Source organism: Mesoplodon mirus (genome assembly GCF_964341445.2).
Source record: "Mesoplodon mirus genome assembly, chromosome: 3".
Taxonomy (NCBI): Eukaryota; Metazoa; Chordata; class Mammalia; order Artiodactyla; family Ziphiidae; genus Mesoplodon; species Mesoplodon mirus.
In genome coordinates this window covers 89,167,090-89,182,084 of record NC_138978.1, presented here as the reverse complement: position 1 = coordinate 89,182,084, position 14,995 = coordinate 89,167,090, and the positions used below count along the sequence as shown (strand labels likewise).

At 46.3% G+C, this 14,995-nt stretch overlaps 1 protein-coding gene across 2 annotated transcripts in view; it reads left to right on the top strand.

Annotated features, from left to right (window-relative positions):
- Positions 1-14,995, top strand: part of BCAR3 (BCAR3 adaptor protein, NSP family member) — a 261,968-nt gene that overhangs the window by 143,003 nt on the left and 103,970 nt on the right. Inside the window, exons 1-2 of one of the 2 annotated variants that reach the window (XM_082614304.1) lie at positions 1,655-1,836; positions 9,635-9,962. In XM_082614304.1, coding sequence (XP_082470430.1) covers positions 9,646-9,962 — 317 coding nt within the window. In that variant the 5' untranslated portion in view covers positions 1,655-1,836; positions 9,635-9,645. Of the gene's footprint in view, positions 1-1,654; positions 1,837-9,634; positions 9,963-14,995 lie in introns of those variants that run through there. The other variant, XM_082614303.1, reaches the window with a different exon arrangement.

Sequence of the window (14,995 nt, the reverse complement as noted above, 5' to 3'; positions counted from 1 at the left end):
GTTAACATTCATAGATATGTTCTGGCAGTTTTTGAAGTTTACATGTACCCATTTGTGTCCAGTTTCTTTCACTCAACGTCATATTCATGAGAGTCATGCATCTTGTTGAGTGTAGACATAGTTCATTCATTCTTATAGTATTCTACAGAGTTTCTCTCTCTCCTGTTAATGGACATCTGGGTTGTTTCTTTGGGGCTGTTATAAAGAGAGATGCTATAAACATTTTTGAACATGTCTTTTGGTGAATATGTGTATATGTCTTTTGGTGAATATGTGTATATATCTTTGTTGGGTGTATAACTAGGGATGGAACTGGTAGGTCACAGACTCTAAGTTAATATAGTAGATAATGCCAAACAGGTTTCTAAAGTGTTATACAAAATTCTCTAATTTTAGCTATTCTGGTGGGTGTGAAGGGAGATCACATTGCAACTTCAGTTTGCATTTCTGGGATAGTTAATAAGTTGAGAACCTTTTCATATGTTTTTTGACTTTTTTGACTTTTTGAGAAATCCCTCTTGAAAAATGCCTGTTGAAATATTCTGCCTATTTTCAATTAGGTTTTTCTGCCTTTTTCTTGCTGACTTGTGAGTGTCCTTTATATATTCTATATAAGTCCTTTTTTTGGATATGTGTGTTGCAATTATCTTGTCTCACTCTGTGGCTTGCTTTTTCATTAATGGTGGCTTAGAATGAACAGGAGTTCTTAATTGTCATGTTATCCAATGATCAGTTTTTTTTGCTTTATGTTAGTGCTGTATATGTTTAAGAAGTCTTTGCCTACCTTAAGGTCATAGAGATGTTTTTTGATATTTACTTTGGATGGTTTTATTGTTCTACCTTTTACAGTTAGAGTTAAAATCCTTCTGGAATAGATTTTTTGGTATGGTATAAGGTAGAGGTCAAGATTCTTCTTTTTTCTCCATGTGGGTGTTCAGTTGATCCAGCATCATTTACTGAAAAGACAGACCACACTTTCCCCAGTGCAGCACATCAGCATCTTGAATGTAAATCAAGTGACCATATACTATAGGTCTGTTTCTGGTCTCTCTATTCTATTGTCTATCCTTGCTGCCAATTACTATTTCTACAGCTTTATAATAGGTCTTTATATCTGGTAGTGTAAGTCCTCCACCAGACTCCAATTTTTTTACCCCACCAAGCCATCTAGTACTGGAGTGCCACTTCCACCTCCCACTTGGCTTTCAATATGTCCAGGTGGGTGTGATTGATTTGCTTGTTCCCATGGCTTGGTCATCTGTGGTTACCTGGTCTTTATCCCATCAAACCCCTTTAAACTGAAAGCCAGCCTGGTGTCTGCAGACAAGCAAAGCAGATCTGCTGGGTAATGAAATAGCTTGGGGAGGGGAGAGGAGTGGATTAGGTGGGGTTGTCTCTCGTGAGGCGTACATTGAGGAAGTGGTCGATCTGTACTTGAGGACTGGCTTCTCGGGAGGTACGAGGAGAGCCAAACTCTAAACTCCGGGCAGAGGAGGGCAAGGCGAGGTCAGCGCATGTAAATGTCGCGGAGGGTTCTGCAAGGCTGCGCGAATAGGCTCGCCGGGGTGGGGCCGGGAAGCCGCAAATCACCAGTTGAGGGCCGGAGTGCGCGCCGCCGGCTTAGAGCCGCGCCTGCAGCTGCCGCGGCCGGGGCTGGGGCCTGGGCGGGAGCGGGAGCCGCAAACGCCGGGCGCACAGGCAAGCCGCGCGCGGGCTTCTCGGCTGGCGCGCCCCACCGATCATGAGCGGCTCCTGCTCCGGGAGCAGCCGCGGCGCAGGGCAGACCGTGCAGCGCCTCTGAGCCCCAGCCGGAGAGCCCGGGCGCCGCGCGGGGAGGTGAGTCTCCGCCGCGTGTCCCGCGGGCGTGCGGCTCCTCTCGGGGCGCCTCGGCCTCCCCCTCCCCTTGCAGGACGGACTGGGAAGTTTGTTGGCGAACTTCAGGCTATGGGGAAGGTAGAGCCGGCGCACCCCACCCCCAGCCGAGTTGGCGATTGGGGGCTGGAGTGGCTGAATGGGGGACCGGGCTGCTCCCTTAGGGGCCTCTGAACCGGCTGGGATTCCCCAGGAGGGGCCCGCGGCGGGAGGCGGGAGGCGACGAGCGGCGAGCATCTCTGCTCTTTGCTCTTGAGCGGCATCTTCCCGGGCGCTGGCCTCTCCGACCCCTGCGCATCCAGCCGCGCCTCCTGGTCCCGTCTCTCTCTGCCCCAGAAGCCGGTGGGGGTCGAGGGATGCGAGGGCCGGAGAGGGGGAAGCCCTGGGCTTGGAAGAGGCGAGTTTCTCCACTCATCTCCTGGAAAGTTTGCAGAGAAAGCGAAGGAGCCCGCCCCGTAACTGTTGACATCTCCCTCCCTCGCTCCCTTTGTTGAGAAAGAATGAATAGTTGGTTGTGTCGCTCCCACTGCGTCGGAGAGGGGAGGGAAGGGGAGGTGAAGGCTAGGAAACAAGGGACGGTGGGCGCAACAGGCTGGAGGTTCCGGTCTCAGCCCGTCTTTCCTTACCCGCTAAGGCTGCCTCCACTTTAAAAGTTTGATCAGGTGTAGACAGTCGTCGGGGAGAAGTCAAGTGGGCTCCAAAGCAGCTGACGAGCCGGCGTGTTTCTTGGAGGAACAACAGTGGGTCGGGGGTGGGGGGTGGAAAACTCTGGTTTTTGTTTTAACTCACTTGAAGCAACGTGCGAAGGTGAAAGATTTGCTCGCCTAACCTGATGTCTGCTTTCACCTAAAGCCATTAGCTGAGATAGAAAGTAGAGCCATGCATTCGGAGATTCTTTTAAACCTTGAGCCTTATATACCAAGGCTACGCTGATCTCTCCAAGGAAAACACATCGGCGGAGGGGAGGTCAGTTTGAGGGCGGATAATCTCCCTGCTTGTTGCCAAGGAGTGAATCGAGATCCGGGAGGAAGGGGCAGCCCTCGGTGCTGGGGGCCGGGCTCAGAGAGTCCCAAGTGGCAAAGGGCTGCCTAGTTAATAACGGGGGGAAGCCACAAGCCAAGCAGTTGTACGTGAGTGTGCAAGGGGACGTATGGAATATAATGTAAACAACTTGCCATGCCAATGGCTCCCTCATTCCCTGACTCCAACTTTCCCTAAACTGCCTCTGAGAAGCCTGACATTTCCAGAATGACTAACCAAGATCTCAATCTCCTATTCATATAGAAAGGACTGCTTGTCAAATGGATGCTAATCTTAAGACCCTTATCATGTAGATCCTGTGCTGTGTTGCTTGAAATACAATCCATGGAAGAATTATTCATACTTCAATCATTTGGCTAGATTTCATAATTCACTTCAAAATAAAGGAATACTCTTAATTCCTAAACCCAAGCAAAACTTCATTCTTAGCGGATAAGCCAATTTTATATGTGTGGTTTTTCCATCTCCTCTTCCTGTCTGCCTCTGCAGAGAAGATATAAAACTACAGATCTGGATTGTAAATTCTCTGTCATGGTCATAATGGGGCAGCGAGGAGGTTACGTTTCCAGAGTTTAAAATATGATAGAAAGTTCTTAAAGCCCACATCAGATGACCATCTGTGAATTTAACTTGAAAATATCTCATTTCAGAAGTAAAATAGAAAAATTCAAACAAGTGGGCGTCTTATCTCTGTCTCGACTTGCGTGTGATCATCAGTTTCTTTGAGACGTCTTTATAAAGCAAGTGAGTCAGTCCTGCTGTTCACAAGCATTTCAGAGTACAGCCGCTGACCGGGGTCAGGAAGGTAGCACATAGGTTGGGAGCGTGTCAAGCTCACTCTCATCCCTATCAAGATTTCAGCTCTTTGAATGTTCACATGGGTCTCGAGTTTTCATATCAAGATGTAGAGTCTTTGACCTTTGTATATATTTCAAGATCTTGTATTAGACTGAATCAGGACACTGTGTCTGTTTACCTGCTCAGTAGAGAGAGGTGGAGTCGGATGGCCAAAGTCTTACCTGGGCTTTGATTTAAAGACGGCATATGAGCTCACTTATTGTGCCTATGTATCTATGCCCACATCCTACTTGGTTTGCTGTTGTTACGTATATTGCTCTAGGTTAAAACATTTCCCTCCTCACCCTTCCTGGTTGCAGTCTTCCCCAGAAGCAGTGACTTCATCTGTGAACTCTCTTTGTGATAGGGATACAATTACAAGCAAGACAGACATGGTCCCCGCCCTGCTTAGAGGAGACCTGCTATTTTTTGAATGCTTGCTGTATGTCAAGGGCTTACATACACAATCTCATTTACTTTTCACAACAACTCCATGAAATAGGTATTGTTAACCATTTTTACAAATGAGAAACTGACTGTCAGAGAGGTTGAGTCACTTGTCCCAGGCCACACAGTAAGACATTGGCACAGTAGGGATTTGAACTTGTGTCTTACTTCAAAGCCTAGGTTCTGAGTCACACCATGTTTGATTTTAAAAAATTAAATAGTACATAAGAAGTACATAATGGCTAGGAACATCAAGACAGAAACATCCCCAAGTGGAGAAAACATGGGAGCCAAAAACTCGAGACTTGAATTTAGTCTCCACTGTGCTCTTCCAGCCACATGTTCCCACCTCAAGACCTTCACATTTGCCGAATCCCCTGCCTGGAACTCCATTTGATCCTCTCTTACTGGTTCCTTCTGTTTTTTCAGGTCTCATGTCATTGTTACCTCTTCAGAGAGGTCTTCCCAGACCACTGTAGTGTAAAATAGCCCTCCATCCCCAACAAGTGTATTCTATCATGTCATCCTGTTTCATGTTCTTTAGGGTACTTACGACTGGGATATTATCTAGTTTGTTGTCTTGTCTGTGTTGGTTGGACTTCCCCATCACAGTGTAGGCTACACGAGATCAGGACCTCATCTAGTTTTTTATATCCTCAGCTCTAGTACATTGTAAACTCTCGGAGACTATATATTGAGTGAATGAACGTTTATTTTCCTTATCTGGAAAAAGGGAGGGGCTTGATTCTCTGAGATTCCATCTACATATCACGTGTTGAGATTCTGCCTAGTGGTCAAATGGGGTTGTGGCTCCTCTGTCAGGATGGAAAGTACGTGCCTTGAACCTAGATTCCATGCACTTCCACCCCTGGATTTCCCCCAGGTTCCTGGAGTCTAGAAAAAAATAAAAGTAAATAAAACTCAAGTAGGAAACAGAGCAACCAACAGACTGCAAATGAGTTTCTTCCACCTATAATTCTCCCTTCCATTCCCTGCCCCGTTTTAGTTTTTTTGTTGTTGTCGGTTGTTTGTTTAAAGTTAGGTCTCTGGCCGGGGCCCACCTCCCCCGTCGTTGAATTGATTCAAGCTTGACATAGGGCCCAGGCTGGAGCCAGTCTTTCCAAGTGACTAGACACAGGGCAAGGCTGTACTTTAATGGGAAAGAGTCCCAAGTTAGAGGCAGCAAGTTGTAGAGGAGAGCCTGGCCTGTGTATTTCCAATTTAACTACAGCTGAGAAATTTAACTGTAACTCTGGAAACTTCAGCTTGGATGATCTTCTCCCTCTGGTAATTAAACCCTACTTCACATCCTTCAGGTCAGCATCCCTTCCTCCGGGAAGCCTTTCCTGACTGCTAGATTAATCTAGGCCCCCAGTCCACACTCTGCGTGCTCCCACGGCACTGGGAATCACCAACACGTATGGTCATTACGTACTGTCTGCTTCCTCTGCAGGGTAGGAACCTCATGAGGATAGTCGTTTGACACTGTCTCCAACACCCACACAGTCCCCACCACCCAGGAGGCCCCCCTTAAATGTGTGTTGAATGCAGAATGAGGGAACACTTCTTTTGCCTGAGTGATGCTTTCTCATTGTTATTCTATTCTGTTACCCAGAAACTAATCTGGGTGCCAGTTGTTCTGTACCAAAGAAACTCGCTTATCTGGTGGTCCTCAAACTTGGCTCCACAGTGAACAATACTAGGGGAGCTTTAACAAGACTAATGCCCGGGTCCTACCCACCGAGATTGTAATTTTGTTGGTCTGGCTTACGGCTTGGGTGTCGGGATTTTAAAAGCTTCTCCGGGGACTCTTATGTGCAGCCAGGTTGAGAGCTGCTGATTTAAGATTTCAGAATTTATCCCTTGCGTTGGTCCTTATAGGCTTGAAGCAGCCCAGGTGAGAGAGGGCAAGGATATAATTCATGGATATTGTATGGTTTCTGACAGTTTAAGAGGTACTTTCACAACTGTTATCACAGCTGATAATAACAAGCTGAGGGATCTACTCACTGGTTTAAATATTCCCTTTATGTTGATGACTCTTAAAAATCGACATCCTGGGGGCTTCCCTGGTGGCGCAGTGGTTGAGAGTCCGCCTGCCGATGCAGGGGACGCGGGTTCGTGCCCCGGTCCAGGGAGATCCCACATGCTGCTGAGCGGCTGGGCCTGTGAGCCATGGCCACTGAGCCTGTGCGTCCGGAGCCTGTGCTCCGCAACGGGAGAGGCCACGACAGTGAGAGGCCCGCATACCGCAAAAAAAAAAAAAAAAAAATCGACATCCTGTCCTGGCCCCTAACTGCACATACCAGTATCTAGCCTGCTTGACCCAACTGCCCTACTGGTACCTCACACTCAGCAGCCCCAGTGGTGAGCTTGTTGCTCTCTTGCCTGCCCGCAGGGGTTCCCTCTTGTGCTACTCAGTGTGTTACAGCATAGCCCTGTCCTCCCTTGGCTGTGGCCTCCTTCCTCCCAGCCAGAGGCCTCGAGCTTCTAGCCCCTCGCTCTGCCCTTCCTTTCCCTTCCCGTGGCCACTGCCCCAGGTCGGAGTCCTCCATCATTCCTTGCTGGCTTGTTGCTGACTGACCTCCCCACCTCCCTTCTCTCCCTCCAGAATGACCGGAGCTCCCTACCCAGGCACAGACTGGATTCCGTCCCACCCTTCCCGAGCTTCCCTAGTACTGACAGTCAGGTTCAGACACCTCAACACAGCCTTCAAGACTTCATGATCTGGTCCTAAGCTGTGCTTCTTCCAGGAAATGCTTCTCAGCTTGACTCAAGCCACACCATGTGACTCAGTTTCCTGAGCCTGTAGGGGCACTTCCCTGCCCTTATGCATCTGCTGTTGTCGCATCCTCTTGGAGGGCTTTTCCCTACAATTTTCAGCCTTTCAAAATCCTTCATCTCCAGTGATGCCCTCTCTGAGATCCTCCTTGAGCCCTTTTGTCAAAATTAATTATTCTTCATTCCAGCATGTTAAGGGTCCCACTGATGAATATACTACAGTTGACCCTTGAACAACACAGGTTTAAACTGCATGGGTCCACTTATACACAGATATTTTTCAATAGTACATACTACAATACATGGTCCGTGGTTGGTTGAATCTGTGGATATGGGGGAACCGTGGATATGCAGGCTGACTATAAGTTATATGCAGATTAGCCCCTCATTGTTCAGGTGTCAATGTATTATCTCTTTGAGTTCATAGTCAGGGATTGAGGCTTATGCATCTTTGTTTCTCTGAGTCTCTTATCTGGAGTAGGCACTTAAATGTTTGTTGAATTGAAAGTAGGAAGGGCAGGTGTTAACATCCCTTGAGAATACACTGAAGTGAGGATAGCTTGCTGAAGGGCATTCTGAAGCACTTCAGCTCAATCTTGAAATAGATAGACCTTGGATAAGCAGAGAGGAAAAAGGCTACTGGAGACACTGGAGCCAGGGTAACTCTGGTCCGTCTTCCTAGCCTGAAGGTAGACGTGACCAACACTGTGGGCCTTTGAACACGAAGAGGTTCTGTGGGGGGCTTTGGGCCTCGCCACCAGGTTCTTGGGAATGATCCAGGCCCATCTATAAAGAAGAAAGGTGCTGATAGCTCGGACAGGTGAGAGTTCATAGCTATGAGTGTGTGCGTGAAGAGTGAGGGAATCCTCGTCGGCTTACGTCACCTGTGGTCAGGCTGGGAGGGCTGGGGAGTTTGGTTTCTTTTTTAATAACGATGATTAATATTGAACAAGTGCTGACAGTGTGCCAGGTACTGGCCAGACCCGGGAGGGGCCTATGTGGGGACTCAGTCCATTGTCTGCACCCGCTGGGAGGCAGGCCTTCTTTGTGGTCCCAGTTAGACACAGAGCAGACAGGCCTCAGAATTACCAGGCTTGGCAAAGAACTGAGGACAGGGTTCAAATTATATGCCTTGCGTGGAGGGTCTCCTTCCACCCAGCCGCCAGCACTCGGGTGTCTGTCTCTGTTGTAGGAACAGTGGATTGTGTGTGTGTGTGTGTGTGTGTGTGTGTGTGTGTGTGTGTGTGTTGTCATTTGCTTCCTTTGCATACCCTGCTGTCTTTGTCCTGGTTCCACCTCTTACTCTACCAGCTTCTGGAGGGCTGTGTTCTTCTTGGTTGTCTCCAAGCCACAGCCCAAGTCCCCAGTTCCTTTGTGGAACTGTCTCTGCGGTGGTGCTAGTGAGTGATGATTTTCACTCAGCATCGTTCCCTTTGCAGTGGAAAGGGTGGTCTGTGAGGAATGGGTGCTGCAAGGCTTGAAAAGAGACCACAGTGCAAAGGGATGATCTCCTCACCAGGCTCCGGGAAGATCAGTGCTTTGGGCTTAGCTATGCAGCTGTGATCTCTAGACCAGTCTGATACCACGACTAGCGGTGCAGATTCTGGATCCTTATGTCTCCTGGGACTAGCCCGAATTTTTATTCAGTCTTGTGTTTCTTTATCTCTATATATTGGCCTTTAAAATGTCATATAATTTGGCTTAGATCAAAACCATAGTTTGTTTTTTAGGGGGCGGAGGTGCTAACTCTGCTCAGGGTGAACGTTTCTGCTAGCGGTCATAGCTGGGAACAACTGTCAGGGCTGCTTTTGCACACAGCATTTTCCTTTTCTTTCCATGATCCGTGCCCCCAGCCCTATTTTCTCTTCCTCCTCCGCCCTTCCCACCCTTCCCTGATTATACAGGCACCCATGTGCATTGCTCAACCCTGCTGGTGGCAAGCAGGTCCCTGACCCCTCTGGGGGACGGTTGTACATGGAGGTCCCCCACCCCAGTGGCTTTCCTCTCCCGCTGAGCCCCTGATGTATGGAGGAGTAGCCCACCTCCTGACCCCTGACCCTGGCCGTCTTCGTTAATTAGCGTACCTTGATTTATTTATAAGCAGCAGGTCTTTGCCAGAAAGAATCTGTCCTGTCTCTCTGGGTAGCACAACTGAGGGGCTGGTCTGGCGCTGAAGGCGTTCTAGCAGCTAAGGAATTCCAGTCATCTTCACCTGTTCTTATCGTTTACAGGGTGGTGGGAATGCGTGAGCTAATTATCTAACATATTTGAACGTTTTCTCAAATGCATTTATTACTGAAACCTTGAGTCTTTCCTCAGTATTCTTTTTTGTTAGTCATGCTTTTCCATCAGCTTCAGTCATCTGAAGTAATAAAATGGCTCATGTGCCTCTAAAGTCTCTGAAATGTATTTGCCCTTTTCCATGGGCGGGTCTGCTGCCAACCCAGGAGAATTCTTCTGTAGGATGAAAAAAGGAGATGAGTAAACTGCCCATCGTATTAAATTTCACGAGTGATGCTGCTCAGTGTTTGTCCTTTAACACTCTGTGAACATTTTCTTTTGTTATGTGGTCTACTTCCATTTCCTTTTGTAAGTGGGAAATCAGTTCTTGTGCTTTTCTTAGATTTATACCTTCACTCTTTTCTTCCCCACTTAGAGTTGAGAATCATGGCTGCGGGAAAGTTTGCAAGCCTTCCTAGAAACATGCCAGTGAATCACCAGTTCCCCCTGGCCTCATCCATGGACCTCCTGAGCAGCAAGTCACCTCTCGCTGAGCATCGCACAGATGCCTATCAAGACGTGTCTATACACGGCACCCTTCCACGGAAGAAGAAAGGCCCTCCTCCCGTAAGGTCCTGTGATAACTTCAGTCACATGGGGACCCTCCCCCATTCCAAATCCCCACGGCAGCACTCACCTCTGAGCCAAGATGTCATCCAGGAGCACCCACTGCAAGACTGGAAAGGCAAAACCTTCACCTTCAGGTAGCTTCTTTAATTTCATGAGTGAAAATGATTTGTTTTAAAGGACTTTTTTTTTTAAGTCTTTTTTTAAGGAAAAATGTCATATATGCATAAAGTAGAGAAGATAGGTTCATTAACTCCTGTGGACCCATCACCCAGCTTCAGTAGTTATCAACTCATGGCCAGGCCTGCTTTGTCTGTACTCCCACCCACTTTCCTTCCTCTGGTATTATTTTGAAGCAAATCTCAGACCTCATTTTATCTGTAAGTATTTTGGTATGTGTCTTTCAAAGACAAGGACTCTTATTTTAAAAAACATAATAACGACAATATAAAAAACTGTAACATGAAAAGATGCTCAACATCACTAATCATTAGAGAAATGAAAAGCAAAACTATAATGAGGTATTACCTCACACCGGTCAGAATGGCCATTATCAAAGAATCTAGAAACAATAAATGCTGGAAAGGGTGTGGTGAAAAGGGAACCCTCCTGCACTGTTGGTGGGAATGTAAATTAATACAACCACGATGGAGAACAGTATGGAGGTTCCTTAAAAAACTAAAAACAGAACTACCATATGATCCAGCAATCCCACTACTGGGTATATACCCCAAGAAAACCATGATTCAAAAAGACACATGCACCCCAATGTTCACTGCAGCACTATTTAAAATAGCCAGGACATGGAAGCAACCTAAATGCCCATGGACAGATGAATGGATAAAGAAGAAGTGGTACATATATACAATGGAATATTACTCAGCCATAAAAAGAAACAAAATTGAGTTATTTGTAGTGAGGTGGATGGACCTAGAGTCTGTCATACAGAGTGAAGTAAGTCAGAAAGAGAAAAACAAATACCATATGCTAACACATATATATGGAATCTAAAAAACAAAGAAAAAAATGGTACTGATGAACCTAGTGGCAGGGCAGAAATAAAGATGTAGATATAGAAAGTGGACTTGAGGACATGGAGGGGGGCGGGGCAGGGCGGGGAAGCTGGGGTGAAGTGAGAGACACGTATTCACTACCAAGTGCTAGTGGGAAGCAGCAGCATAGCACAGGGAGATCAGCTTGGTGCTTTGCGATGACCTAGAGAGGTGGGATGGGGAGGGTGAGAGGAAGGCTCATGGGGGAGGGGATATGGGGATGTATGTGTGCATGTGGCTGATTCACTTGGTTGTATGACAGAGACTAACACAGTATTGTGAAGCAATTATACTCCAATAAAGATGTATTTAAAAATAACTAACATCTAAAAAAAGAACCATTTCTTAGTATCTTCCAGTATTTGAGAGTATTTTGAAGGCCAACTTCTTATATCGTTAAGTCCCTCAAAAGGAACCACAGCATTTTTTTTTATCATAGCATCAGATTATGAACTACGTCCATCCAATTCTTTTTTTTCTCTTTTCAAAGAATTTATTACCCTTGAATTTTGCATAAGTCATGGCCTTTATTTTCCTAGCTCTACACAATATTACCATTAACCAGGACTTCTTATACACACTGTTATCACTTTTATTACCCATTGTAATGAAAGATATGAGACACAAGTGAAATAAGATGCAAAATAAATTCCAGGCCAGTTCACAAAATGAGCCGCCAGCCATTCATTCAGCCTTACGTTTCTATAGCAACAAGCAGCAGCAGTTCCATAGCACCATCATGTTATAGAACCTGCAGCCAGTCTAGGCACTGCAATTCACGTTCTCTATGTATTTAATTACATCCAGTTTGCAATATGAAAACCAACTGTAGGTGAAATGCCTGTGTATGTAAGTTGCTATGGAAATATGGAGAGGGAAATGTTTAATTCCTTCTTGGAGGGAAATTGAAGTTCAGGGAAGGTTTCACATTTGATCTGTGTTTTAAGTAAAGAGAAGGTGTCCGCAGGTGTTGAAGAGGGGGAGGCACCTCCAGGTCAGGATGCAGTGTGGACAAAGCCAGGAAACACTGCTGCGAAAGCCCGGAGAACAGAAATTAAACTGCATGGTTGAAATAGGGTTTTTTGAAAGTGAGTCTTCAGAATCTTTTAAAACACTGCAGATGTATATCCATCTCACTGTGTAGAACTAGCATATCTTATTTCCTCAGAACAGAAGCTGTTGCTCCTCAGTCACTTCTCAATGACATATTTAGATGATTTCACTCCAGTTAATCTGCATTCATTTTCTTCCCATTAGACACTTTCCCCCTTTATAAAAATGACTATAACTCACAAAAGGCACTCGTCCATCCAATTCTATAGAGATGCCAGGATGTCTATAAATCAGGAGCTGCCTCTCCTTGTGTAGGTGGCCCCCACTATCCAGAGCATTCCTGTGAAACCCTCCATAAGCTGAAATGGTGTGAAATGAAGAAACAGTTACCTTAGGACACATCTTGCTAACAGATGCACAAGATAAATGGAGAGAAAGCCCAGGTGCTCACAGACAGTTCAAAGCTAGGGCAGCTTGATGCTGAGGCGCTGAGTGTAGTTCCAGAGAAGGAGCTTGGTGGTGCCACTCTTGCTGCTGCGCTGTGCGCACACTGCATCTGTAACAGCTTCCTGAAAACAGACACTGAATACTGTTTTCACTTTTCACCTTTTTTCACAAAAGCAAAAATCCTCTTCAGATTTCTTTTGATTACTGAAATCAGGTACTAACGTAGGTCTTTTCCTAAAAGCTAAGTGATGTAAAGCAAACTTTCGAAAAGCACGGATACCTGTATTTAGTTGTCAACATGCTGAAATAAAATCATGTGTGGATGTATCATCGGGTCAGCTTCAGGATACTTTAGAACAAGAATTGATTTCTCCTTCTATCCACCAGGGACCTGGCTAAATAAGCCTCATTGTTGTAAAGGCTTCTTCTCTGCATCTATAATGGGCCTGGTTGGGACCCTGCTTGTTAGAGCTGGTTTAGAAACTCTGCACCCCTTTTCCTGTTGAGGCAGACCAGCAACCTGTGATGCTATCGGGTAAAGCAGGGGATGGTTTCTTCTGCTGTATCTCCTGGTGTCTCTCTTTTTGTCCTACCCTGTAACAAGGAAAGCCATTTTGATCCTAGCTCATTTATTTGTTCCATGCCTATATATTGAGCACCTGTGTTAATTAGAGTACATTGATTTTATAAGCACCATTGCTTCCCCAGGAAAATTCTGCCGATTTCCTCTGTGTATCTTAGCTGAAGTGCTGGTCTGACATAGTAGACATTCTAGCTGTCAAATCATTGCCCTCTTACAGGGTGGGGAAATACGTAAACTAACAGGATAACAATGGAACATCAGAAACAGTGTCCTTCCAGAGCTAACATTGTAGTGAGGGACCCAGATAATAAATACAAGTAAGTAAACAAGACAATTGCAGATTATAGTCAGTGATGTAGAGGAACTAGAGTGATACACCAGAGATTTATTGGGGTTGCATCTTTTTTTTATAGGGTGGACAGGTCTCTGAGGAGAAGAACTAGTGGAAGGCTGTCTGGGCCTAGGGAGAACAAGTGCAAGGAACCGGGGGTGGGAACAAGTTTGGCATGTTTGAAAAACCCACAACAAGCTGGGGTGACCTGCAGCTGGAGTGTAGCACGTTGAGAGGCGAATAGTACACATGTTGGGAAAGAGCCAGGCAGGCAAGAGTTCAGAATTATTTTTAGTTGTGTAATTGCAGTATTACAAGAAGAAAATAAGTGGAGGCCCAGATATTCTCTGGAGAAAGCACTGGAGAGTCTGCAAGGTTTCTGACATCAAACCACAATGTTCCCCAGCGTGTTCTGGGGGTCAGAAGGTTCTGCTCTGTGGAGTCTCGCCGGGTGGCCTGCTGATGACAGGTGCATGTGGAGGTGCATGCCTGTACAACGGTAATGTTAATGTCGCATCACTGGCACCTAACACTCTGGGATGCAGAAGCAGGGCCATCACTGCTCCGTCTTAGGAAGGTTATGAGGTAGCAAAGAAACATAACTTCTGGCTAGCCAAAATCAAGGACAAATGCCAGGCTGCACTATGTGGGGTCAGAACCAGATGTTACCTGGCTTCCTGTGGCCACTTTTTTTTTTTTTTTTTTTTTGGTGGTTCGCGGGCCTCTCACTGTTGTGGCCTCTCCCGATGTGGAGCACAGGCTCCGGATGCGCAGGCTCAGCGGCCATGGCTCACGGGCCCAGCCACTCCGTGGCATGTGGGATCCTCCCAGACCGGGGCACGAACCCATGTCCCCTGCATTGGCAGGCGGACTCCCAACCACTGCGCCACCAGGGAAGCCCGCCACTTTTTATTCGTTAAGTTAAACTCTATATTGAGCTAGGTATCCATGACGTACCACATAGAGACGGTTCACAAACTCATTCCCTGAAGTTCTAAGGTCTAGGCTGGGTGTCTGCTCTTACCAGGGGAAACTCCCAGGGGCCGAGGGTGGTAACAGAGCCACCCTTTCTAGCTTGAGGACGTTCTTGATAAACACCCAAGACCCAAGCTGTCAACCTGCCAGCAGTTCAAAGCTTTTTAATTTGAAAGCTGACTTGGACATAGATCAGACCTCAGTAAAAGATCTTGTCGGAGGTGGACACAAGTCACGAGCTTCGAGTCCAGGCTGTGGAAGACTTAACAAGCACTGCTAGTTTAGGTTTGTTTCTGATTCAGAATTATGTTCGTCCAAATTCACATCTTTTTTCCTTAACTTAAAATATCTTATTGTTGAAGGTCAGTACAGAGTAACAAATGCACATCCTTCAAAAGGAGGCTGAGTGAGAAGGTGAGTGGCTCTGTGTCAAAGGATCACAAAGTCTTCTTCCCCTGCTCCGCAGTCTTGTTAATGTGTTTTATTTACCTGGCACATTTTAAAAATATCCTGAGGTGTTCCCAGTTTTGAGGAGTTCAAAGTACAGTGTATTCTTTTTTTTTTAATCCTTTTAAGTATTCCTAATAAGATTATGAGCTGCCTCACTTATTCTTTAGAACAATCCACAGTGTCAACAAGTAACATTTGTGAATGTGAAAAGCAGGGGACAAGATATATGAATGAGAACCTGAGGCTCTAGAGCAGAGAGTGTGACTAAGGTGCTGGACG